The following is a 27,888-nucleotide window of genomic DNA, read 5'->3' as shown; positions in this document are numbered from 1 at the left end:
ATACAGAAAGAAGAAGACTTCTGACAGGTATGCAGGGTTGCAGGCAGCAGGCACGGGAGGATTCTGTGTGGGATTCCCCACACAGAATCCGTGCGTGCCTGTGTGCATGAGGCCTTAAGCTGTCTAAAATATACCATTTTTAAGATCCCTGACTTTTGTTGCCATTCCAGTGACAGCAGCAAGAGTTAATTACCATCCATTGCACACCGTGTCCTACAGACAAAGCCCTAGGGACTGTCTCTTTCTGTGATGACTAACAAAGTCCCATGACTCACTGTTGATCAGCTTTTCACTTACGCATAGCAGTACAATCACATCATGATCTTACCTGTTTCTTGCTCAACAGTAATTTTCATAGGCCTGTTTCTGGTCTCTTTTGATTGTGGCATATGGTTATTGTGGGGTATAGTTTTATTGTGGTACATTCTTCTCTAATTTATTTCATGGCTGCTCGGAAGCATAAAGCTGGCAACAGAAAATGCAACAGTATTGTCTTACAAAGATGTAATGATGTCTTAAGTAATGGACAAGATTCTTTACTACCTGTTTATCTAGTCTCGCTTCTTCCTCAAAAGATAACGAGAAGGAACATATGGATTTATTGTAACATTGAAACTACCTGCCTAATATTGTGTAGGTCACTCTCAGGCCGCCAAAACAGCTCTAACCTGTGTAAACAACGACTCTATAAAACTTCTGAAGGTGTCTTGTGGTATCTGGTACCAAGACGTTAGTAGCAAATCCTTAAAGTCCTGAAAGTTGGGAGCCTCCAGAGATTGGACTTATTTTTCCAGGATATCCTACACATGCTCAATCAGATCAAGATCTGGGGAACTTGGAGGCCAAGTTATTCTTTGTCATGGTCTTCCAACCATTTCAATCATATGCTTTATCTGGCTACTTCCATTAGGGAATACTGTTACAATGAAAGTGAATACTTGGCATGCAACAATGTTTTGGTAGATGGTACATATCTAACTAACATTCACATCATGTAAACAGAAAGGTGATTTATCAGACCAGGTCACTTTCTTCCATTACTCCATGGGTGAGTTCTGATGCTCACGTCCCCATTGTAGATGCTTTGCTTTTGGCAATGGACAGGAGTCAACATGGGTACTCCGCCTGGTCGGACGTGCCACAGACCCATATGCAGCAGGTTGCAATGCCCTATGTGTTCTGATACCTTTCCATCATAGCCACCAGTAGCTTTTTAGCAATTTGTGTTACAGTAGCTCTTCTGTGGAATTTCAGCAGGTGGCTAGCCTTTGCTCCTCATGTGTTCACTGGTTGTCCTTAGTTGTTCACTGGTTGTCCTTAGTTGTTCACTCGTTGTCCTTAGTTGTTCCCTGGTTGTCCTTAGTTGTTCCCTGGTTGTCCTTAGTTGTTCACTGGTTGTCCTTAGTTGTTCACTGGTTGTCCTTAGTTGTTCACTTGTTGTCCTTAGTTGTTCACTCGTTGTCCTTAGTTTGGCGACGTTTGCTAGGTACTAACCTGACTCATCTAATCATTACAATTTTACCTTTGTTAAAGTTTCTCCAAACCTTATACTTGTTATTCACTTCACTTGTCACTGGTTTAATGTTATGGCTATTCCATGCATGCCCAAAGATACGGTAAGGGTATATTAATATACAGTGTTTTTGCAGCATTTCTGTCAAAACATTTTTCCTGGATTTACAGAAAAAACTCTACATGTGAACCCTAGATGTATAAAATATATAGATATACTCTGTAATTTATAAATGAATATCAGAAATTATAGCTGAAATGTTGTCTTATGTTCCATTTTTTTACTATACATATATTACAGTTCTCTTTATTACACTATAGGTTTAAAAGGCAGTAAATCCCAATAATCTTTGTGTATAACGAATGTCTCTTTAACTTGCACCCCTCTACTGCAGATTAATGTTGAGTTGGATATCCGTTATCAACCCGCACAAGGTGCAGTTGGCGCATGGGTTGGAGATGACTTTTTTGCCGCAGTGGAAGATAGGTAAGATGGACTTTGGATTTCTTTATATTACAATACATTTAATGTCAATGCCCACCATTTGCAGATCAGAGGTGACCACTAGAGATGAGCGAGCGTACTCGCTAAGGCAAACTACTCGAGCGAGTAGTGCCTTATGCGAGTACCTGCCCGCTAGTCCCTAAAGATTCGGGTGCCAGCGGGAGAGAGCGGGGAGGAACGAGGGGAAATCTCTCTCTCACTCTCTCCCCCCTGCTCCCTCCTGCAACTCACTGCTCTCCCCCGCCGGCACCCGAATCTTTAGAGACGAGCGGGCAGGTACTCGCATAAGACACTACTCGCTCGAGTAGTTTGCCTTAGCGAGTACGCTCGCTCATCTCTAGTGACCACTAATGGACAATCACATTCCACTGTAGTCTGCAGGAGGTTCAGGAATATCCTAGTGAGCACTCTCATCTGTTTTCATATCTCCTGTTCACCATGGAAACGGACTGTGGACATTGAAAATTGGCTCATAGTCAGCAGAATGAGCATTTAAGGACAAAATACAGTGCTGTGTAAAAGTTTTAGGCAGGTGTGGAAGAAATGCTACAAACAAAAAATGCTTTCAGAAATAGAAGTCTAAATAGTTTTCCGGTCAATTAATAAAATTGACTGAAACAAAAGTGAGTGAACAAAAGAGAGATCTAAATCAAATCAATAATTTGCTGTGATCACCCTTTACCTTCAACACAGCATCAATTCTTCTAGGTACACTTGCACACTATTTGTGAAGGAACTCAGCAGGGCAGTTTTTTTTCAAACATCTTGGAAAATTAAGCACAGATCTTCTGTGGATGTCTGCTTGCTCAAATCCTTCTGTCTTTGTATGTAATCCCAAACAGACTGGATGATGTTGAGAACAGAGCTCTGTGGAGCCATATCATCACTTCCAGGACTCCACGTTCTTCTTTACGCAAAAGATCGTTCTTAATGACATTGACTGTATGTTTAGGGTCATTGTTCTGCTGTGGAATACATTTGGATTCAGACACCTATTTTGAAAATAAAATATTTGCGCACCTGCCTAAAACTTTTACACAGTACTGTACATTCCCCAGGCTGTCATTTACCCACCATTATTTTAAAGCTAAACATGACCCAAGCTCCATTCCCAGGTTAACAGCAGTTACAGATATGTTTTACAGCAGCCTCATAGGCCATGGACACAATGGACAGGAGGGAACCTATTGACTTCTATGGCAGAGTGTTCTAGACATGCTCTGTGACCTCTGTAGGGGTCATTTTGCAGGGAGGGGGAGTAGATTAAAAAAATCATGTTATTTGTATAGCACCAACTTATTCACCAGTGCTTTCAAGTAATTTATTTATTACCCCCCACCAAGCCGAGTACTCATTTTACCGACCTCGGATGGATGGAGGGTGAGCTGTGACCTATTATGAATGGTGGATGCTTTATTATCTATATATAGGTGTTACCTTTAATTCTAATTCTACCTGTGGTGATAATGAGACGACTACTGAAAAATGTTGTCTACATAAAAAGAAGCCTATCATTTGTCTTAGTGGTCAGTGTGAAAACTGTAGATTTTTTTCTTTATTTTTATAAATATAGGTCATGACATCGAAAATAAAAAAAAATCTTTAAAAATATGTTTAACACAAGGGTTTGATTTATACAATAGGCATTCCATTTAACAAATGACAACACAGCATAAAATGCTATAAAAAGAAGAATCATCGATGATTGACTAGTTCAGTCCCCTGCTGACACTCTGGTGGTCTTTGCTTATTTTCCTGCAGTGATGACACTCTATGGTTCCTTATGACCTCTGTTACCAATCACAGACTTCAGAAGTCTCATGCAGGATATGCGAGCATCACCGCTGATGTCAGTGATTGTCTGTAGCGGTCATGAGGATGTAGACCACGCCATAGCTGCAGCAAAGACCAGTGGGGAATACCAGAGCATTGCACCACAGCAGCGGGGAATTCTACAAGTGGGCAATGATGTTTTTTAATACCAATTCCTGAAGTTAGGTCAGTTTCTTCAACTCCCAAACAACCCTTTAAAGCAACCCCCTGGTCCTGGACAAAAAAAGATGGCTGAAGCGTTTTTTCTGATTACCTGATGCACACTGCGAATTAGTATTGATCATTAGTCTAAGACACTTCACCTGCTTTGATTGACCGGTGGCTCACATGGGCAGTACTGGCCAGTCACAGCAGCATGTAGTGTCTTAGACTACCCATGCGTACTAATGGACAGTGTGCATCAGGTAGTCAGAGAAATAATTCAACCATCTTTGCTTGTCAAGGACTGGAAGGTCACTTTAATCTTTCGGATGATGACTAGATAAGGCTCTGTTCACATTACCGTTCAGTGGTTCTGTCCAGGCTAACGTTATAAATGGTGAAAAAAAAATAGTGCAGCATGCTCTGCTACTTTTACTGGTAAAATAATGAAAACCATTACAGAAACCAGATGGAATCCACTATAGTCAATGGGTTTCATCAAGCACCGTTGGTTTCCATTATGTGACAGATACAGCATGCTGTTTTTGTTTTTTTTTCATTTCTCTCTCACTTGGAGGAAAAGAGCAAAAATATAACAGAAATGTGAACAGAGCCTTATATAGACAGATGTACAGTTTCTCATTACCAATTTCCTGATTGGCTGGAATCGGCACATGTGACGGGGGCGGAGCTACGCAATGACGCATACAAGGGGTGGAGCCAAAACGCCGCTGCTGCCGAGCCGAGCCGAAGGGAGAAGACCCATCTGCGCAAGCGCATCTAAAAAAGCAAGAAGACACCGAAATTAGACGGAGCCATGGAGACGGGGACGCCAGCAACAGAGCAGGTAAGTGAATAACTTCTGTATGGCTCATATTTAATGCACGATGTATATTACAAAGTGCATTAATATGGCCACACAGAAGTACTTAACCCCACTTGCTTTCGCGAGACAACCCCTTTAAGCATATTAAGATTCTAAAGCAATAGGAGACTGGCAGCCTGTTCCTACAATTTCAAGGCACACAGTAGAGTTTTATGACTATTTCAATAAATGCTATACGATGTTCGTTAATATTACATTATAACACTTATTATGTTTTGACAGCTCTGCACTGATTATTCGAAATGTTGCCTTTCAAGATGAAAAGGTGTAAGTATGGTAATAACCTCAGTAACAAAGTTTTCCTGAATAGTATGGCCTGTCCATATAATACCATATTTTGCTACGGCAATCATGAATGGAGGGGGGGTAGTGACTCCTGATGTACAGCAATTAGCTTATTGTCAGAACAGTTGCAATAAGTGGTAGAATTAGTTGTCATTTATGTAACTTCCATTCCAAAAACACGTGTTACACTTGATCTGAATGCAAATTACCTAATCTGGATCAGACTTAATTTATTGTCCTAAAAAGACACAATAATCTAACGCACCAAGAAGGGGGTAGATGGGGAAACCTGACCCTAACTTACCAATGCGATTAGACGCTACCTAAAAGCAGAGCACTCACCCTGATGAGGACGACCCCACATCAGGAACCTGGAGCAACCCTAACTCTCTAGTTGGAAACACGGAATATAGCAATAATACTGTATAATAATAGAGTTAGATGTTATTCAAGCACTCTGTGAACAAGATGGTACACCGCTGCATAAATAGAAAAAAGTCAGGAGATAGATGGAAATTCACCCCAGATTACACTGAAGCCAGACAGACTTATCTAAACTGTATAACAAGACAGGAGCCGCCAACTAGACGAGAAACACCTTCATGCTAGAAGTATAACCAACATCCTCTGTGAGGAGGAGCCAGAAAAAATGTGTAAAGACAAGTGCCGATTGGCTGCCTGGGACACAAACCTCCCAGCCAACCAATCCATCCACACCACCAGAGAAGAGTTCAGGTCAGCGTCCAACGCTAGAATGACACTGGGCATGCACCGGTGCGTAGATCATATTGGTTGGAGCTGACACCATGACGCACCCTGGGCCCAATCCAACATGGCCGGTGACCTGTGACAACATGCACATGTATGTACAGTAAGTTTTAGTACATGTTATAGAAGTCTATAAATCACATATCTACTGTTGATGAGGAGATCGCTTTCAGGGTAAATAGAAAGCAATCCATTGAGAGAACACTAATGAACAGAGATTGTAACATATTGTCTTTCTGCTAAAAGGTACATATGGTCTCAGTTCTTTGCGTATTATTGATGACTACATGCAATAAGTAAATATTTTCACATAGAGATCAAAATAATATTGCTTCAAATATAATTTAACTATTAGGCTTCCTTGACGCACTTTGTTTCAGCTCTTTTGCATTGCTTATAAATACCATGAATTTCCACGGTTTTTAACAAGTGTTTTGGTGACACTGTGTTGTTATAATTGTACTATGCTTTTTTCTAGTGTTCGTTATTTTCTATAGAGAAGTCTAGGGAAAAAATGCCAGAAAAATTGTCAGACCTGTCACATGTTGCATTTTGAAAAAACACAAACCCAAAACATTAAAAAGCACCATTAAAATGTCACAATTTGGCCCATCACCACAATGGTAGTGCGTTTCATATTTCACTCTCATGTAACGTCTCACTGCAGCTTATCCGGGCAAGCAAAAACACATGAAAAACTCCAGGAAAAAAAACGCCATGTGTGAAACCACTTTTACAATGTTGTTTAACTCTTTCCAATCCACTGTCTGACGTCTTCCTACATTCTGATTGAAGCTTGTACAGCTCCAATGTCAAAAGACATCCGACAGGGTATTCTTACCGTCTGTTGCCAGACACTCTGCTGTTGGAGCCTCGCTGGTGCACTCACACTGGATTTAGCCAGCAGATGGCACCGTTGTATGACAGCAAAAAGAGAAAGTCGTTTAGGAAACCCTGAATCCAAAATTGGATTGGAAAGAGTTAAAGTTTACTGTTGCAGTACGCCAGACAAAACCAGCCTACAGGTTTGTGGTGATGTCACGATGTCAGCTCTGGCCCATGTGACTACACTATCAATGCATGCACCCTGTCATTCTGCGCTAGACTTATACACATCATCACTGGTGTGGGGCTAGATTGATCGGCGGTTCTCCAAGCCAGCCAATCAACTGTTAGTGTTGTACATTTATGCCAGCCCCTCCGCTCACATGGTGCCAGTTATTCCTCTGCACGGTGGGTTCTGGTCCGGTCTGTGTCCTCTTGGTGTCATCTCATTTTCAGTTAAGTCCCTAGTGCAAGGTTAGGCTTAAGTGGGGCTTTTGGTCCTTTGGGTGTTTATTGATCTGGACACAATTTCTTGTCCAGACTATTTTTGTTTCAGTTATTCAACACTTGTTCAGCCATCAGCTATTCCTCCAAAATCTCAATCACACATGCATACTCCATTCAGCTGAGCCTTCATTTACACACAATGAGAAGAGGGGAATTTGCTGCTGTCAGACACCTCTAACACCTCTAGCAACTACTTATCACATGTGAGAAAAAAGGATTGAGCTTGTTAAAATCCAAATGTACCCAACCCTAATTTCCCCTGACATTGGCCATCACCACTGCCCAATACACATAGGGTAGGTGGCCAGTCCCACTCTATTTGGAAGGTTTGGCTACATACATAGTGTGTCTTTACATATGTCTATCTAGTTCAGTCTATTACGCACCGCCTTCCCCCGCCAATGTCGACCTAGAGGAAGGCAAAAAACCCTATGAGGTAGAAGACAATTTTCCTCCCGTTAGGGGAAAAAATTCCTTCCCAACTCCAATCTACTAATTAAGATAGCTAGAAACAGATCATGGGAGAAATCTTTGTATTGTCCCCTTATATATTTATACATAGTTATTAAGTCACACCTCAGACGTCTTTTTTCTAAACTAAATAACCCCAATTTTAATAACCTCTCTGGGTATTGTAATCCACCAAATTTATTAACTTACTTGCCCGTCTTTGAACCCGCTCAAGCTCTGATATGTCCTGCTTGCAGACCGGTGCCCAGAACTGTACACAATATTCCATGTGTGGTCTGACCAGTGATTTGTAAAGAGGAAAACAATGTTCTCATCATGTGTATACAGTTTACTAAAATTCCCAAGTCCTTTACCATGTCAGTGTTCCCCTAGTGGTTTTCCATTTAGTATGTAATGGTGACATGGATTTTCCTCGCCATAACCTTACATTTATCAGTGTTCCTTTTATCACTATCAATAACTTTGCTTTTATTTGAATGGCCACTTTAGAATCTAATATTGTAGGGGCAATTTTACATTTCGGGTTGAAACATTCTTTAATTAGAAACGACTAGAAGCACATCCTAGACAACCAGTGTCTGGAAAAGACAACAAAGTAACAAAAATAATTAAGCTGTACAATACCTGCTAATAAAGGCAATACAGAATATATTTGGTATGAGAATTACAGTGACCGTAATATGTGAGAATACAGATATTTAACAGGATTTTTCCATCTTGACTAACATGGCCATGATGGGACTCTGCTCTATATGAGATGGCTAGTTGGTTAGGATGATTGGCCTTGTAAAAATCCAAACAGCTGAGTACGGTTGGGCTTTGCCGTTTTTGTCCGTTTCATAGCTCTTTGCATAACTTCCATTGACTTCTGTGGGAGTTATAAAAACAGCATAGCAAAGTTTGCTGGGCTGTTTCTGTAATCCTAACCATGTACTGCTGAGCTGGGGGTGGTGGGAACCCAAGCTAGAGATATGGATAGGTCATTAAACTCTGAGATGAGGATACCCCTTTAAGAACGAAAATGATTATATTCAACCTGTTTATTACCTACAATAACAGGCAAATGCTTCATCTCCAAATGCCAAAAATATTGTTAATACTAAATAAAAGTTAAAGTTAGTTCATCTCCATCTAGATTGCAGCTGGTATAGTATTAACCATCATAACTATTGTTTCCAGGGTGATTACAGAAGAAGAGGCTCGCAAAAAAGATATTGCTGCTGTACGCATAGGAAAGAAACTAGTGAAAAACTCTGAGGAGGATGATGATGATGACGATTCCTATGACGAGACTGACATAGAAATTTCTGGGGTCAGTTTTACCCCTGTTTTGAGGTATGCAGAAACCAAGATTTATAAAGGTCATCCTAAGGATGTATTTACAATAAAAAACAGAATCAAACTAAATTCCCATGCCTGGGAATCTCACTGAATTTACTAGAAAACTCAAATTCTGACTTTACAATGACCTCCCTGCTGGTGGGATGATTGATGTAGACGAGAATCTTATGATATTAATCACATCCATAATCACTTTTCCTTCTGCTCATCTTTTACAGTCGGTGCACAGTTGCTGTTAGGGATTTAGCAGGGAATCCTAAGCCAAGACACTTCCAGGTATGGGAAATGTAATAGTGCAAGTTTCTGTTTTGCTACCTATCTCCCATGGACATCCTGTCTACCATGATATGCTCTTTTAGTCTCGGAGCTTTGCAGAGGAAACTTGCAATATAATGTGTATTTTGTAATTATTCTTACTCAGTTTTTTAAAAAGAAAACGGCAGCTTTTGATGCAGTTTTTGAACCCACAACCAGCTGGAAGGAGAACTATAAGTCATTCCTTTAAATTTCTCATTCCTTTTAGCTCCAAAAACTGCATCAAAAACTGTGTATGTGAAAGCACCATTCGGGGAGCACTTGTCAGTAGAGTATGGGCTATGTAATGTAAAAAGTCACTGACATAGGCCATAGGTCATATAGACATATCAAAAGTTGTGATTAGTGAGGACCCAGGCACTGACACCTTCATCAGTCTTTACAATTAACCCTTTCCAGTCCAATTTGTATCCTGGTTTTCCTAGGGGGCTTACTCTTTTTACTGCCGTTGTAAAACGGCGCTATCTGCTGGCTAAAGCCAGTACTGCATGAGGTGACATGTTGGATAGGCTCTGACAGCAGAGAGGCTGGCAATATATAGTAAGAGAACCACGACGGACGTCTTCCAACATTGGAGCTGTACAGCCTTAAATCATAATGTCTTCTGAGGTCAGACAGTGGATTGGAAAGGGTTAAAAGGATTCTGTCATCAACTTCATGCTGCTGATGGTAGCCAAAGTGGTACAGTGCCCAGAGCCATCTGGATTCTGTCATCAGGTTCATGCTGCCTGAACCACACGCAGCATGAACCCATCACCGGGAGGCCTGTTACCCCTGCGGCTGCATGCAGAGTGACAGCTCTGTCCCTATACCCAAGCATGGACAGGAGCGATTACTCTTCATGCAGTAGGCTGGGAGAGGTCGACGTGGTCCACCCCCCCTTAGTCTGTGACTTGGAGCTCAACTCCGAATAAAACTTCAAGTATATTTATTTCTGAAATGCCGCAGCATTTCTGAATAAAACACCTACAAGGGCAACAGGCTTCCCCCAGGTTCATGCTGGATGTAGTTCAGGCAGCATAAACCTAACAAATTTGCTTTGGGCACTGTGCCACTTTGGCTACCATCGGCTTTTCTTGGCTGTCTTGACTGAGTAAGCCACGAGGGGGGGGGGGCAACGGTGAAAAAAAAAAATAACTCAAAGAAATATATTTCAATTTCATATCATTTTACATAGTTAAGGGGGTAGTAAATAGCTTTTCCTGCTAGGTTTTCAATATAAATCAATACACTGTATTTTGCAGAGAGGGGCATTGCTCCAGGGTGTGTGTGTGTGTGTATGTGTGGGAGGGGGGGGGGGTTAGCAAATTTCTTTGTACATTCTGAACTCGCAGAATTTCTGGAAATTTCATTAACACTGGGTTCAGCATTACAATTTAATAAAAAGCATTTTATTATATTGTTGACCAAGGCACATCTCTTTAAAGGTTACAGTTACAATCATACAAGCTCAGAAACTTGTTGGAGTAAATATTAATCCAGTGGTTCATGTGAAGGTTGGGGATGAGAAGAGACACACGGTAACCCAGAAGTCAACTAACACTCCCTACTATAATCAGGTAAGCGAGAAGTCTTATAAACTAGCATTTTTCATTCTTCTATTCTCATTTAATATTCCACCAACACATTCTCCTACACTGGACACAATACACTCCAATAAATCTGATCATTCTCAGTAAGAGAAACCAAGTAATCTTATAGATATGATACCTTTTAATGGCTAACAAAAATACATGATGTTATAGTGAGCCCCTCCTCAGGCATAGGGAAATAGATTTGGGTGGGACAGATATATACTGTGTGTGTATATATAGTACTAATTTGTACTTTAAACAATACCAGACAAGATGAGCAGAGAAGTAAATACTTAATCAGTCCACTGGCAGGGAATGTGACAGTTTTATGATCTCTACATTGGTGCTAGGAAGTGACAGGCCTGTGTGTTATCTCTCCTTCATACCTGCACATAAGGAAGATGAAACAATACCTCTGCAGCGCCACCTATTGGATGGCAGCATTCCTTCAAATCAATGTATGACTTTTTACAAAATCTTTAAAACAATGATTGGGAAAAGCACCCCTTCAGGGCGCCCCCCCCCTAGGGACAGACAGTACCATTTTCCGACCTACCCACCCCCAGGCATCCCCACACAACCCCTGGGCACCCTCCCCAAGGACACCCCTATTTACCTCCTTCAGATCATTCATATTCTCCACTGATGCCAGAACCCCGCTCTGAGGTTCATTCCATTCTTGAGAGTATCAAAAATGGTCATAAATTTATACTCCCAAAGAAATGACATACATAAGTATGTGAAAAACCTTTAGATAGTTTCTAAAAGGTACAACTACATGACTGTCAGAGGCTTCCGCTGACACTTGTAATTTGCCAGTAATTGACCGGCTGAACTTGCAATGCAGCTGCACACTGGCAATTAAAAGGTAAATCATGGTACAGGCTCTCATGTAATAGCACCCTCGGGGACCTTTCACATGAGAATAGGCTGGTGGAGGCACTGCAAGCCGTTGTTATTTCCACACCAAAATCCGTAGGCTACCTGCATATTTTAATGCAGAATCAAAAATGGCCTAAAACCTGCCTGCAATTTTGCATCAATATCTGCACTTAGACCTGTGGATTTGGTGTGTTCTGCAGCGTAATTCCATCCTGTGTGAAAGGTTTCCCATAGTTTTCACAAGGCTTATTGAAATAGACACGGTCAAGTTCTGTAATATTTGTTATGCACTAATACTGGCATAATTTATGGTGCAAAGCTACGCCAGCTGATAGCTGGCAAGATATAATATCCTGGCACATGGCACATGACAAATGTGCCAGACTGATTAAGAAGTATGCACCTCCTTATAAATTTGGCACATCTTACTCTAGCACATTTTATATGGAGAGGTATATGAAACTAACTTGCTGATTGCCAGAACTAATTAAGAAACTAATTATTCATAAACTGTTATCTGGTTTTTCTAATTCAAAGTATGTTTTCCCCCAATAGTATTTCCTGTTTGAATTCCAGGAGCCACGTGATCTTGTGTTTGATAAACTGATAGAGATATATGTAAGTACTTCTTATTTAAAGATTGTTTATCTATTATCCATATCAATTCATTAAGTATATTTTCTTAAAAGCATTGTGTCAAGATGCACAACTCATTTGAGAATAAGGGGCTTGGGTCCTGATCTCAGGATACCAGGCAAACAGCTGATTTTACTTGGGGAAGCCTGATATTTTCTATATTTCAGATATTTAAGGGAAAATGTAATATTTCAGGATGGTAAATCTATGAATAGCCATGGCCGGCCTTAGCTATGTACCACCTGTGTGGTTGCACAGAGCACCCACCATCAGTGGGTGCACCAGACAGATGTAGGCTGGCCTCAACTGTTCCAACCAGCAATACGTTTTTCTTCCTCTGTGGATCAGCGTGTTGTGGAGCTACACGAATCATCTTCCTCCTGGCTCTGCTTCCTGCCTTCTGATATTCCAAAGCACCAGAGTCACCCTATTGGCGCCCCCACAACACAATTACTTAATTCTGCTACTGTATTTATGTTATGAGCTTGGTTCTGGGGCTTTATTTATGTTATGAGTTTGGTTCTGGAATTGTATCTATGTACTGAGGTTGGTTTATGCTGTATTTATGTTGTAAGCTCAGATCTGATGTTGTCTGTATGTACTGAGCTTGGTTCTCGTGCTGCATTTATGTTATGAGCTTAGTTCTGGTAATTTATGTTATAAGCTTGGTTCTGGTACAATATTTCTTTACCAAGCTGCTCTGGTGTGGGTATGCTGTAATCTTACTGCTCTCTACACAAGCAGAATACAGGTGGGCTGCTTATCAGTACAATATATAGTGTGTTTTTTTCTTATGGAGGAGGGGTGGAAGGGGTGTCAGATGAAAAAAAATTCCACAGGGTGCACATTGATGTTCAGCAATATCCTATACAATAACCTGAATAATGTTTATGTAGGTTGTATGAATCACTGGATATATTTATGAACGTTCTTAAATAGAGATGAGCGAACGTGCTCGTTTAGGACAATTACTCGATCGAGCATCGCTTTTTTTGAGTAACTGCCTACTAGGGCGAAAAGATTCCAGGGGGAAGGGGGGGGGTGGAGCTGGGGGTAGCGGGGGGAACAGGAGGGAGCTCTCTCTCTCTTCCCCCCCCCCACTCCCCACCGCAACAACAGGGCGCACCCGAATCTTTTCACCCGATTAGGCAGTTACTCGAAAAAAGCGATGCTTGATCAAGTAATTGCTCTAAACGAGCCACACGTTCTCTTATCTCTATTCTTAAAGGAATATTTTTATTGTCTTGAATATATAAAATGGTAGAAGATTTTTTAATCAATTCAATTAATTCAGTTAAATTATTGCAAAAGTGCACAAAGCCGCTAAATTGATGCAGTTTGCAACAACCTTGCTGTTGAAGCCTAGACTTCCTCATGTCTGACCTACTTAACATCCACATTATAGACCGTAATGTAGAATAAGAAATATGTTTTTCAAGAACTGAGATTTTGTGGATTAACTATTTAAGAATCTGTTTTCTTTGAAGGTTGTTCATTCCAAGAAGATTCCATTTCTGGGCTCCCGTCTTGGGACATTTAAAATTGATGTGGGAACTGTCTATAACCACAAAGGTACAGATATGGATGTACTTTATGTTATTACGGATTATACTTCTAGTCTAAATATAGTCCAAGTAATAGAATGCTTAAACCAGTGTTAAATTTAATTTTTTTTACTTATACCGCATTTTGTGACATTTTTTTTAGCAGTTTTTCATTTGATTACTTCATACTTCCTTTGATCTTTCAATTTACCTGCTTTTACACAGTTTTCCCCAGAATTTTTCAGAGAAACATCATTTTACTAATATACTATTTGATCTTGAAGGATCATAACAAAGTAGTGCCAATATTTGGCCATAAATACCATAATGACAGACCATGTGACTGAAATTGGGGCTTAGAGAGAAGAAGGTGCCATCCCTGTTTGGTCCCATCCCTTTAATGTGGGGTGACATGAGCCTGTGTATGTCTCCCATCACCAGAGGAAATGTATTGTTAGCAGGCCAGTGGGTGGGGAATTGGTCCAAGCCTCACAGAAAGGGCTTGGAGGGGAACACAGATCAGACCTTTTTTCTGGGGTGTCAAAATCCAATACCACAACGAGGAGCCCAGTTTGGTGTTTGCCATGGGCTTCCTCTTTTCTGTGCACACCACTGGCGCTTAATGTATGCACTCCTCAGAGATCACTACTGTTATGGGCCTGCAACGTCTAGTTCTCATATTTAAGCAGAAATCGTATGAAAAAATTTTTTTTACATTTTATTTTGATAAGTCTCCTGTGCAAACATTTGTCCATATACATTAGATATAGATCAGCCAAACATTTCTATTTTATTACAGCCAGTGATGATGGCCGGCAGCCCTTCCTACATTCCTTGTTCACTAGTCGTGGCTGTTGCCTTTCTTCAGCTCTCAGTTGCTGCAGATGCCGCCACATATGTCATAGCTGGGCTCTTGTCACTGCCATCTGTGGGGTGTATATGTGCTCCCCCCTTCGCTTAAATTGCCAACATATGCACCCTACCTTTCCATCCCAAGCCAATTCAGTTGTTGGTTATCTAAGGCATCCTCCACCCAAGTGGGTACCTGTGTATTTAGTTCAGGCTTCTGAAAAGGTGCCGTTGTATCCTGACCATATTGGATCTGTGCCTCATGACCCAGTTTTCCCATCTTTTTCTTTACTTTGACCATAATATATATGTTTGCTTCCTGTCCTGACTCTCTGCCTATTTTACACAAGAACTCCCTCTGTCCTAATCCAAGCTTTATTATATATCAATTATGTCTCTACCTGCTCCACTGTTCCATGCCACAGTGCTCCTGACCTATCAGTGTCGCAGAACTGCAACTACCCTTGGGGTAATGGCCTGGGGGTCCCTGCAGCAAAAACCAGATCCCAATTGTTGGGGTTAAACGGTGAAAGCCAGGGGACTCTAGATTCTGCTATTAGGAGTAGTCCACAGTCAGATCAGTCTGTGCATGGTGGGTTCACAACCGCTGTTGTGTCAGATTTTAGCTGGACCGGACAATAACCAAACGTGTATGGGGGCCTCCCATCTCTTCCCCGATGGCAAATGTTGGGGGAGATAAAGATTAGGCAGTTGGATTTCACCTGCTTGATCCTTATGTTCTTGGCTTTCTTTAACCTCTATATTCAAAACACATGCCAGATTGGTGGAGTGTGCATATACCTGGGGGTGTCAGGCAAAACAGCTGTCTGAAATGTAGGAGTATCCTAAATTGTAGAAATTCTTCTTAGAGACTCTTGAAAGATTTTATTTTTTAACCCATAACTCAAATTTCATGATTGGTCTTCATTCTCTCCAGATCATAGATTTCTGCATAAATGGGCAGTTATCACAGATCCAAAAGACACCCGAGCGGGCATAAAAGGGTTTGTAAAATGCAACTTGTCTGTATTAACAAGGGGAGATTCCACGACAGCTCCTCAATCTACTGGCAGCCAAAATGATGATGTGGAAAAGTAAGTGTAATTTACAAATATCTCCTTGAATATCAAAAGCCATTTTGTATTGTCAAGATTTTCTATTGCTGCTAAATATGCAGTGCCCATAGTTTGTATAATCGAGAACAACAGTAAATCTGACAAGCCAAACATCTCCTTACAAAAGCAGAAGGAACTGTAGTCAAAGGGCAATGGCCATAAATGTAAAATCCTGCATAACCTCTTAAGTAATAATTATAGGTGTAACCTTGACTTTTATGTAGCAAATTCAGAAGAGAACCGAAGATATGCAAACATTATGATATAACCAAAAAATGCAAATAACCTCTTATTGTTGTCTACTTTGTGTAAACTTTATTTCTCTAGAAATTTGCTGCTTCCCAAGAGGATTCCAGCTGAGAGGCCATGGTCAAGACTATGTGTTAAAATCTACAAGGCAGAGGGACTGCCCAGTATGAGTGATGGCATTATGGGCAGCTTCTCCAAAATGATGGGAGAGAAGAAAGTGTTTATTGATCCCTACGTCCAAGTTACATTTGCTGGACAACAGGTATATAACATTACATTTACTATGGCTCACATATGACTGGGCTTAATATATAACACAAAGCTATGCAAGACACCTTATCGGATAGTCTGCTGTCAATGGACCATATATAATGTCAGCATCTAAAAAATACCTTACAGAGGCGCTAACTTTTCAGACAATTTATGCTCACCTAATAGCTCATGTTATTCTAATTTCTGTAATATACTTTCATTAAAAATGTTGTTGTTTTACAACTGTACATCAAGTTTGAAGTGGCTGCCGATAGGGGCCTCCCTTCCAGCTCCTCTGCAATCCACTGGCTGTTATTATGTATTAAAATTCTGTAGTTATTGAGACACTAAGATGTGGGGGAGGGGCTATCTTCACATGCTGCTCCCTTGCACCCACTTGCTAACATACCTGCAGACCCTGTGTTTGCACTCTCAACAATTTCTGACCCTATTGCTATTATAGCATCTGTGTGTGTGTGTGTGTGTAAATATATACACACATTATATTGGCTTTACTATTTGGCAGAGTATTTCTGAATGCATGAATAATCCTGGGAGAGCAGAGGGGTTGGCATTCAGATACTGTCTTCCTGCTGCTTGGACTAGAGGCAGAGCAATACAGCATGGGAAATCAGGGAAAGGAAGTGCAGGACAGTGAACTACTGCCAGAGTGGTAGCCTTGTGACATGCCCTCTGCCTGAAAGTGGATTGAAAACAGCAGGACAGCAGAGAAATGGGGAATATTACCTGAAAATAAGAACTTAAAGACATGAAACAGGGTAAAAACAACAGGAAATGAGTGGGTAAAGAAAACCTGGTATTTAATAAAAAAAAACTTGTTGAAAATTTATAGAAAAACAGAAATCAGCGCCTACTCACTCAAAACAAATTTCAAAAATGTGAGATACTTTTAGCACTCACCTAGTGCTCGGCCGGACCTCCTGCCTAGAAGGTCCACCGGCACCCTGTATCCTAGCAGGCTTATAGCGTTCCTGAAGTCCTGAATCCGATCTCCGGAGAGCGTCAATGGGATTACAGCCGTGAACAGGCTGTGCGCATATACGTTGTTGAAAATTTAGGTATACTTTAAATGCTAATATTTTAATGGAAATTTAGACTAGTGGTAGCTTACATTATAATTTAGAATTAACTTAAGAAATATCACAAGATCAGTAGTTTTCTAATTATATTTTCTCCTAACGTTTTAACTTCTAGGGAGAAACGTCTGTAGAAAGTGACACCAATATACCTGAATGGAATGAACAAATTAGTTTCATTGAGCTTTTCCCACCCCTTGTTCGTAAAATGAAGATTCAGGTCCTAGATGATGCTCATATTGGAGATATTGCTCTAGTCACTCATTTTATTGACCTTCAACAGATATCGGACCCAAGTAAAAATGGTGAGACTAAAAACAATTCATAACATTTAACTTATACAATATATAAAAATTACATATACAGTAGTTCTTGCAGGTCTGTGGCTTTGTTTTAACCAGGCCAAGGATTGTAAATTGTCAAGGGATTATGGCATAGGGCCTACTGTTACGCCTCAGAAAAAATAATACAACCCTAATTCAAAAAAAGTTAGGATGCTGTGTGAAATGTAAAGAAGAAAAGAATGCAATAATTTGGAAATCTCATATAACCATATTTTATTCACAATTGAATGTAGAACACACATCAGAATTAAAAAGTGAGACATTTTTCTATTTCTTTTGAAAAAATCAACTTCTTTAGAAATTAATGGCAGCAACACATTTCTAAAAACTTGAGAAAAGGGTAACAAAAGGCTAGAAATGGAAGTACCGGTAATTCTAATGAAAAACAGCTTGAGAGTCAATTTCCTACTAAGTCACTGTGTATAAAAAGAGCATATTAGAGAGGCACAGTAAAGATGGTCAGTGGTTCACCAATCTGTGAAAAACTGTCTGAAAATTGTGGAACAATTTCAGAAAAATGTTCATCAATGTAAAATTGTGAAGACGTTGAATATACCACCATATACAGTATACAGTGGGGAAAAAAGTATTTAGTCAGATACAAATTGTACAAGTTCTCCCACTTAAAAAGCTGATAGAGGCCTGTAATTGGCATCAGAGGTAGACCTCAACTATGAGAGACAACATGAGAAAACACATCCAGAAAATCACATTGTCTGATTTTTAACGGATTTATTTGCAAATTATGGTGGAAAATAAGTATTTGGTCAATAACAAAAGTGCATCTCAATACTTTGTTATATATCCTTTATTGGCAATGACAGAGGATAAAAATGTTTTCTGTAAGTCCTCACAAGTTTGGCACACACTGTTGCTGGTATGTTGGCCCATTCCTCCATGCAGATCTCCTCAAGAGCAGTGATGCTTTGGGGCTGTCGCTGGGCAACACTGACTGTCAACTCCCTCCAAAGGTTTTCTATAGGGTTGAGATCTGGAGAGGGGCTAGGTCACTCCAGGACCTTGAAATGCTTCTTACAAAGCCACTCCACCATTGCTCTGGCAGTGTGCGTCGGATCATTGTTATGCTGAAAGACCCAGCCATGTTTCATCTTAAGTGCCCTTGCTGCTGGAAATCACACGATACATGGCCCCATTTATTCTTTCATGTATACGGATCAGTCGTCCTGGTCCCTTTGCAGAGAAACAGCCCCAAAGCATGATGTTGCCACCCCCATGCTTCACAGTAGGTATGGTGCTCTTTGGATGCAACTCAGCTTTCTTTCTCCTGTAAACAGGACGATTTGTGTTTCTGCCAAACAGTTCTATTTTGGTTTCATCTGACCATATGACATTCTCCCTATACTCTTCTGGATCATCCAAATGCTCTCTAGCAAACTTCAGTCGGCCCCGGACATGTACTGGCTTAAGCAAAGGGACACGTCTGGCACTGCAGGATCTGACTCCCTGGCAGCGTAGTGTGTTACTGATGATAGCCTTTGTTACGTTGGTCCCAGCTCTCTGCATGTCATTCTCTAGGTTCCCCCGTGTTGTTCTGGGATTTTTGCTCACCGCCTTTGTGATCATTTCGACCCCACAGGGTGAGATCTTGCATGTAGCCCCAGATCGAGGGAGATCATCAGTGGTCTTGTATCTCTTCCATTTTCTAATTATTGCTCACACAGTTGATTTCTTCACACCAAGCTGCTTGCCTTATGCAGATTCAGTCTTCCCAGTCTGGTGCAGAGCTACAATATTGTTTCTGGTGTCCTTCGACAGCTCTTTGGTCTTCACCATAGTGGAGTTTGGAGTGTGACTGCTTGAGGTTGTGGACAGGTGTCTTTTATACTGAAAACAAGCTCAAACATGTGCCATTACTACAGGTAATGAGTGAAGGACAGAGGAGCCTCTTAAAGAAGAAGTTACAGGTCTGTGAGACCCAGAAATCTTGCTTGTTTGTAGGTGACCAAATACTTATTTTCCACCATAATTTGCAAATAAATTCGTTAAAAATCAGACAATGTGATTTTCTGGATGCGTTTTCTCATGTTGTCTCTCATAGTTGAGGTCTACGTATGATGCCAATTACAGGCCCTTCTCATCTTTTTAAGTGGGAGAACTTGTACAATTGGTATCTGACTAAATACTTTTTTCCCCCACTGTATAATACCATCAAAAGATTCAGAGAATCTTGAGAAATTCATGTGCACAAAGAACAATGCCAACAGTCAATATTGGATGCTTGAAATCTATGAGCCCTCAAGTCGCACTGCATTAAAAACAGGCATGATTTTGTAATGCAAATCACATGATAGGCTCAGGAATACTTTCAGAAATCATTGTCTGCAAACACAGTTCGTTCTGCAATCCACAAATGCAAGTTAAAGGAGATGTCTCGAGGAAGCAGTTAATTTTTTTTTTTGCCCAGTCCCCCCCCATTAAACATACATTACTAAGCCCCCCTGTAAATGACATTTCTAGCTGGTTCGTACTTACCGTTCCAGCGTTTCAGCAACTTATAAAAGTTTCCTCAAGATGGCCGCCGGCTCTTTCCCCGTCGCTTGCTGTAGCCCGACGTGCGCGCTCCCGAGACGCCGCCAGCTGTGTCTCCATGGCAACCGGACGCCCCGCAGCCGCCGACCAGACGCCCACCGCCAGGCAGCAGGTAAGCGGCGCTAGCCCCCGGCTCCCCAGCGCTAGACCCTCAGCCCAGGTGAAGGCCCCGGAGCCCAGCGCTAGGTTCCGGAGCCCAGCGCTAGTTCCCCCGGCCTAGCGGCAGCCCCCCCCGGCCTAGCGACAGCCCCCCCGGCGCAGCCCGGCGCAGCGGCAGCCCCCCCCCCCCATCGCAGCGACAGCCCCCCCATCGCAGCGACAGCCCCCCCGGCCTAGCGACAGCCCCCCCCATCGCAGCGACAGCCCCCCCGGCCTAGTGCTAGTTCCCCCATCGCAGCGACAGCCCCCCCGGCCTAGCGACAGCCCCCCCATCGCAGCGACAGCCCCCCCGGCCTAGCGACAGCCCCCCCATCGCAGCGACAGCCCCCCCGGCCTAGCGACAGCCCCCCCATCGCAGCGACAGCCCCCCCGGCCTAGCGACAGCCCCCCCCCATCGCAGCGACAGCCCCCCTGGCCTAGCGCTAGTTCCCCCATCGCAGCGACAGCCCCCCCGGCCTAGCGACAGCCCCCCCCGGCGCAGCGACAGCCCCCCCGGCGCAGCCCGGCGCAGCGGCAGCCCCCCCCGACCCATCACTTACCTGGGAGGCTTCTCGGGGCTGCTGGGCTGGGCTGGGCTTCTCCGCTGGGCAGCTCCAGTTTCTGCACCTTCCTCTAACAGAGGATGGTGCAGAATGGCCGCTCCAGCGCGCTCCCGAGCAGTGACAGCTCGTCTGCGCATGCGCAGAAGAGCTGTAGCGGGGAGCACACTGAAGCGGCTCGTGCTGAATGGAGAAGACCGGACTGCGCAAGCGCGTCTAAAAAAGCAAGCTGCCAGCGAATTTAGACGGAACCATGGAGACGAGGACGCTAGCAACGGAGCAGGTAAGTGGAATAACTTCTGTATGGCTCATATTTAATGCACAATGTACATTACAAAGTGCATTAATATGGCCATACGGAAGTGTATAACCCCACTTGGTTTCGCGAGACCACCCCTTTAAAGCTGCATCATGCAAAGAAAAAGCCCTATATTAACACAATCCAGAAATGCTGACATCTTCTTTGGGCCAAAGCTCATTTAAAATGGATGAAGGCAAAATGAAAAACTGTTCTGTGGTCCGATAAATCAAAACGTTAAATTCTTTTTGGAAACCACAGATGCTGTGTCCTGCGGACTCAAGAAGACAGGGATTGTCCAGCTTGCTATCAAAAGTCTGCATCACTGATGGTATGGGGTTACATGAGTTCCAATGGCATGGACAGCTTACACATCTTGAAAGACACTATCAATTCTGAGCAGTATACAGAGGTTTTAGAACAACATATGCTCCCATCCAGACAATGCCCCTTTCAGGGAATGCCTTGCATATTTCAGTAACACAATGCTGAACTACATTCTGCATCTATCACAACAGCATGGCTTCACAGAAGAAGGGTCTGGGTGCTGAATTGGCCACCCGCAGTCCAGACCTTTCAGAAATAGAAAATATTGGTGCATTATGCAATTAAAAATCTGGCAAAAACAACCCAGGACTGTTGAGCAGATTGAATCTTATATGAGAAAAGATGGGACAACATTCCTCTCCCAAAACTCCAGAATTGGTTTCCTCACTTCCCAGACATTTACAGACTGTTGTAAAAGAAGAGGGGATGCTAAACAAGGTTAGACATGGCTCTGTCCCAATTTTTGTTAGATGTGTTGCTGCCATCAATCTCTAAAGGAGTTAATTTTTCAAATGAAATAGAAAGCTGTCTCACTTTTCCCATCTGATATGTTTTCTGTGTTCTATTGTGAATAAAATATGGCTATATGAGATTTCCAAATCATCACATTCTTTTTTTCCTTTACATTTTACACAATGTCCCACCATTTTTGGAAATGGGGTTGTAAAATAAATGGAGACTACTTTACTTACTATTGAGGCAAATTTCTAAAAGTCATTAACTTTAATAGTCATACTTTTGACATAAGTGATAACAATGAAAATGTATAGCTTTATCTTCCAGAAGCTTTTAGCAAATGTTTTAAATCAACAGTTTAATGTGGCATGAACTTTAGGTCTTGGTAGAAAAAACAGATAATTAAGTAACAACAGAAATGATAGATACATAAAATATAGTATATTTCCAAACAAGGAAGCATTTCTTTCTTTACAGTCAAAAAAAGATCAGCAAATGCAATAGGATACATATTTCAAATACAAGAACCTTACTCAGGTCTAGAAATGAGCGAGCACGCTCGGGTAAGGCTGATACTCGAGCGAGCATCGGTCTTCTCGAGTAACTGCATACTCGTCCGAGCAATTGCGGGAAGGGGGGGGAGTGAGAGAGATCTCTCTCTTCTTCCCCCCACTGCCCCCCCACACTGTTAGTTTATTGCGTTATCTGCGGCTATAATCAAGCCGCGGGTAGTGCAGTGAACGCTTTACACAGAGTTGATATGGAAAGCACAGCCCCCTGTCCACAAGCGGAGAATCATAGCAATTCTCCGCTCACGGGATTCAAATCGCGGCATGCTGCGATTTGCCGCGGTGAGCCTATCTGTCAGATAGGCTCAGTGTGGAGACCTGACAGATCTTCCCCCTGTTCCCCTGCAGCAGAACATCACTAGCGATATTCCGTCATGGCCGTGGACAGGGGGCCTAAGTTCACATCAGCGTTTTGTTCTCCGTTTTTGTTTCTCATTCTAAGAGTAGAATTTAAGGGGGTTAAACAAGTTTTTCAACTTCTGGCTATATTCATTTTAGTTGCTATTAAAATAAAATGTATCCCTTTCCTGGTACTTCTGAGATTAGGAATAGAGGGATTCAATAACAGATGGTTAGAGGGGATGTCCAGTTGAAAATAGTAGACTGGTGAGGGTCTGCGACCTATATTGTCAGGTACTGGCAAAACAAAGTTTCTGAAGTGGCTTTCCAGTGTTTGATTCATGGGTGTCAGACCCATAGGAACTCTACTGGTTGTCGGTATCAGGGGCCCCTATGTTTTAATAATCAGCAGAGTTCCCAGAGATCGGACCACCTGCGATCAAACACTGATTGCCTGTTTCAAGAATAGGCCTTTAATGTTTTAGCTTTAGAAATCGCTATTAAATAGTTTAAATCTTTGCAGCGAACGGGAAATAAACAAAGACAAATGACATTGTATTGGATAACATTTGTGAATTACTAATATGTATCATCCACACAAATGTATTTATGGATTAACTCTACGATGTATTATATTTAGCTGGCTTCAACCCAACATTTGGACCGGCTTGGGTTAACCTTTATGGCTCTCCGCAAAATTACACCTTGAGAGATGTACACAAGGATCTCAATGAAGGTCTTGGCGAAGGAATATTCTATCGAGGTCGCATCCTTGTGGCGGTGACTGTAGAACTATTTACAAACAACATGATTCAGGAGAAGAAACCTCTTCAAGCTCTCAAAAATGCTTTCAGTAAGCTGAAAATGAAGAAGAAAAGCAAAAGGTCAAAGGAAAAAGAGAAAGAAAATGCGACTGCTGAGAGCGCTGAAGACGCAGAAGACGAAGAGCAGAAGGAGCAGCCTAGTGCTGTAACAGTGGAGGTGGATGATATCCTACCCTTGCCAGAGGTATCTATGCAAGACACATATTTGGAAAAGCCCTCCAGGCGGGAAAAAAAAGTTCTTTGCATCCATTTGTAAAGTACATCAAGTAAAAGATTACATTTCCTTACCAGGCACTTTTCCGCTCTGTATGCAAGCCTATGAGATGTTCCTTATGGGTCTAATAGGAATGTATAGAGAAACTGACTTCTGATTTAAAGGGAACCTGTAAAGTGTCTGGTACAAGAACTGCCTTCGCTATCTGATGTACTGTACTTTCCAAATGGGGCAACAATGAAGAATTTTACCAGAGTGCTTCTTTAAGCTTTACATTTCCTAAGCTTCATTATAGTAGAGCACCATAATTACTCATAATTCTACATCTTTATAGCTTATTATTATAGTTTAAAACATTGAACATCATGGTCCTTTATATAATAATTTTTGCATTTTGTGCCAATTGTTTGATCTGTAGCATGCATTAGGTGTTAAGGAAGAATTCCTTCTATTTGGAGTACTGTTTGAAGTTACAATGATTGACCAAAGTATTGGGAATAAGCCAGTGAAGTTGGAGTTTTCCATAGGTAAGTCTGTATGTAATCTCGTTTTTACTGCTACTTCAGTATTTTAAAGACATTTACACAAGTTCTATACAGAACTGAGAGACTAGACGTAGACATAGCTTCAGATTTCCACTCCGTAACCCACATATATACAAGCAGATTTTGGTGCAGAATTCTCTGCACCTTTAGGTGAGTATTGCAGAAATATTCAGCATGTGTGAAAGGTCCCTAACATTGTCCGTTACTGCTCTAGAGATAGAACAACCCCCCCCCCCCACCACTAATTTGTGTTATGCCAGATGGAATGATCAGATTGGCAAACATTAAAGGAGTTTTCCCATGCTCTAACATAACAAATAGGCTTGTACTCACCTCTCTCTCCGCTCCCGTTATGTCCCATACCGGTGTCCAGTCCTCCGCTCCTCTTTTGTTTATAGGCTGCAATCTTGCCTGGTATATCGGACCTTACAAGATTTGAAACCAATAACAGAGCTCAGCGATCAAGCCCTGGGTACTGTGATTGGTTGCAGCGCTTGTGACGCTCTGTATATAGGCTGGGGCAGCCATAAACATGATGTCAGAGGGTAAGTGGCATTGGACATAGAGGGAGTGGAGAGGGGTGAGTATTGCCTATTTTTTATGTTACAGCATAGGTAGCTGGTTATACACAAATTTCACAATTTGGTAAACCCCTTTAAGTTTTCCTGTCTAACAATGATGGCCAGATTACATCATAGCAAGACATCATAGCGTAAAAAAAACCCAATTGCCTTCTACCTGGAAGATAGTTGTCTTCTTAAGGCCAGTTTCAGATGAGTGTATTGTAACACGTCCATAATACAGATCGGTATTCCAGCGTTACTGAGAGATGACACTACAACCATGTCATCAGTATTTGATCTGTATTTGCCTCTGCATATTTTATATTCTACTGGCCAAATAATGATCTGTATTTGCACAATAGAAAACAATAGCATTATAGAGGCAAAAAATTGGCCATGCTCTTTTTTTAAAAAAAATGGCCGTGACAAATACAGCCACCTTAATAGATACATAGATTTACATTAGCTCTGTATTACAATCTGCTGAACGCAGACCAAATATGAAACTAAAATACACTTGGCTGAAACCGGCCTAATTTTGTGGTTGACACTAGAATTGAACGAATCTACTCGGTTTGGGTGTTTTTGAACTCGAAAAAAAAGATTCGGGGGGCGCTGGGGGTGAGCGGGGGGTTGCAGAGGGGAGTGGGGGGGGAGGGAGAGAGAGCTCCTCCCTGTTCCCCACTGCTACCCCCCGCTCCAGCACGCTGCCCCCCACCCCCCGAATCTTTTCGTCCGAGTAGTGAGTTACTCGGAAAAAGTGGTGCTCGAGTTCAAACCATCCGAACCGAGTAGATTCGCTCATCTCTAGTTGACACTTAAATTCATGTTGGCCATTCTGCCTAGCACCTTTCTTATAATAACACATATCCACAGTATATTCATGCCGGGTTCCCATGTATCCAGCCATCCTGCTTTTTTCATTTTAGTAAAACACCATAGGAAAACCGATTTCAAAACTAATCCCATAGTTTTCTATGGGCTCATTCATGACATCTGGTGCATCAATTTTGATGCTTCCTTTGTAAAATGTTGCATGCGGATGCCGGATCAGTACATGAAATGCAGACAAACGTCATCAATTATATCTGCCCCCAGCATACAACAACTAACCAGACTCTACCAATGTATGTGAACCCAGACTTGACAAAGACCCGTGTAACTTGGGGTTGAAACGTTGTTTGTGGGCACAATAAATATATCTGTGTGATATAATTCCCTGGAGTGCTGCTCTTCTCCTTTCGGTGTGGCTTTACATTACATCGGATCCGGGATCCAGGATCTTGTTGGGCGTGCACCGTTCATTCAGAACTATCCTTCCTTTCAATACAAGGTGTCGTGTGTGCTGTGACCAATTGGCTATTGTTTACTACGTTTACTATGAACCCAGCATTAGATATCTATTAGAGATGAGCGAGCGTACTCGGATAAGCACTACTCGTCCGAGTAATGTGCTTTATCCGAGTACCTCCCCGCTCGTCCTGAAAGATTCGGGACGCGCTGCGGAGCGGGGAGCTGCAGGGGAGAGTGGGGAGGAACAGAGGGGAGATCTTTCTCTCCTTCTCTCCCGCCCGCTCTGCCCCGCTCCCCGCTGCGACTCACCTGTCAGCAGCGGAGCGCCCCGAATCTTTCATGACGAGCGGCGAGATACTCGGATAAAGCACATTACTCGGACGAGTAGTGCTTATCCGAGTACGTTCGCTCATCTCTAATATCTATTAATAGTATTGGAGCTTTTAACAGTCCGCTTATTTATATATTTATTTTGTATATTTGTGTTTTTTTTGTATAGGGAACTATGGAAAAACTGCAGAAATAATCACAAAATCGTCTAAGAAGAAAGGGGATGCAGTCCCTGAAGAGCGTCAGGGTCTGCTTGATGCAGGTTCAGAAGATGAACTCAGTGTGGAAATGGAGGAGGAACCAATAAATAATGAACAGAGGAACAAGTCTGTAACCCCGCCTAAGAAGCCAGATCATACAGAACCAGACGAGTAATATAAGCTTATAACACTTCATATATCGAAATGTACAAAGCTTTTATTACAGTCAAAAGAAAAGCCTTAATTATAGAACAGTGGTATTTTTTCTTAAAAATGTAAAAAAAAAAACTAACCAAGACCTCTAGCCAAGTCTGTCTTATCTGCATTGGCTGCAAGAAGCCATTTCATGCTGGGGAAAACCTGACTAGCGCTATGATCATTAGCTTATATCACGTATCTCCAGTTCAGTGGAGTCCAATGTTTCATACACCAGTCTTAGGGCTCATTCACATAGGCATAGTGTACCTTGGTCCATAAATATGTAGCATATTGCATGCATATTGCAGACAGAAAATCGCCTATTCCCTGCGTATTTTGGACATTCTTTTTTTTTTTTTTAGTGTTTTTTGTATGTGTAAATGCTGCGTATTTCCGCATTCAGAAACCATTGTTTTAATGGGCAATTACGCAATAAATACACGTTTCATGTGAATTCACTGTGTTTTCACTCCTTTAGACCATTTGGGTGTGTAATATGCACCAAAATAGGACATGCTGTTTTTTTTTCCTCACACGACCAAAAATTGCGTAA

General features: G+C 41.9%; 1 protein-coding gene across 1 annotated transcript in view; it reads left to right on the top strand.

The window, feature by feature from the left end:
* Positions 1-27,888, top strand: part of LOC136588664 (fer-1-like protein 4) — a 123,755-nt gene that overhangs the window by 28,883 nt on the left and 66,984 nt on the right. The window contains exons 5-17 of the mRNA XM_066588059.1: positions 1,908-1,999; positions 5,100-5,144; positions 8,913-9,068; positions 9,293-9,350; positions 10,817-10,948; positions 12,401-12,463; positions 13,969-14,053; positions 15,812-15,968; positions 16,317-16,500; positions 17,706-17,892; positions 23,809-24,176; positions 24,625-24,733; positions 27,107-27,308. Of these exons, the coding sequence (XP_066444156.1) occupies positions 1,908-1,999; positions 5,100-5,144; positions 8,913-9,068; positions 9,293-9,350; positions 10,817-10,948; positions 12,401-12,463; positions 13,969-14,053; positions 15,812-15,968; positions 16,317-16,500; positions 17,706-17,892; positions 23,809-24,176; positions 24,625-24,733; positions 27,107-27,308 (1,838 nt within the window). The remainder of the gene's footprint in view (positions 1-1,907; positions 2,000-5,099; positions 5,145-8,912; positions 9,069-9,292; positions 9,351-10,816; positions 10,949-12,400; positions 12,464-13,968; positions 14,054-15,811; positions 15,969-16,316; positions 16,501-17,705; positions 17,893-23,808; positions 24,177-24,624; positions 24,734-27,106; positions 27,309-27,888) is intronic.

The sequence above is a fragment of the Eleutherodactylus coqui genome, chromosome 13 (genome assembly GCF_035609145.1).
Source record: "Eleutherodactylus coqui strain aEleCoq1 chromosome 13, aEleCoq1.hap1, whole genome shotgun sequence".
In the NCBI taxonomy this organism is placed as follows: domain Eukaryota; kingdom Metazoa; phylum Chordata; class Amphibia; order Anura; family Eleutherodactylidae; genus Eleutherodactylus; species Eleutherodactylus coqui.
The sequence above is the reverse complement of the archived record's forward strand: the minus strand, read 5'-3'. Positions and strand labels throughout refer to the sequence as shown.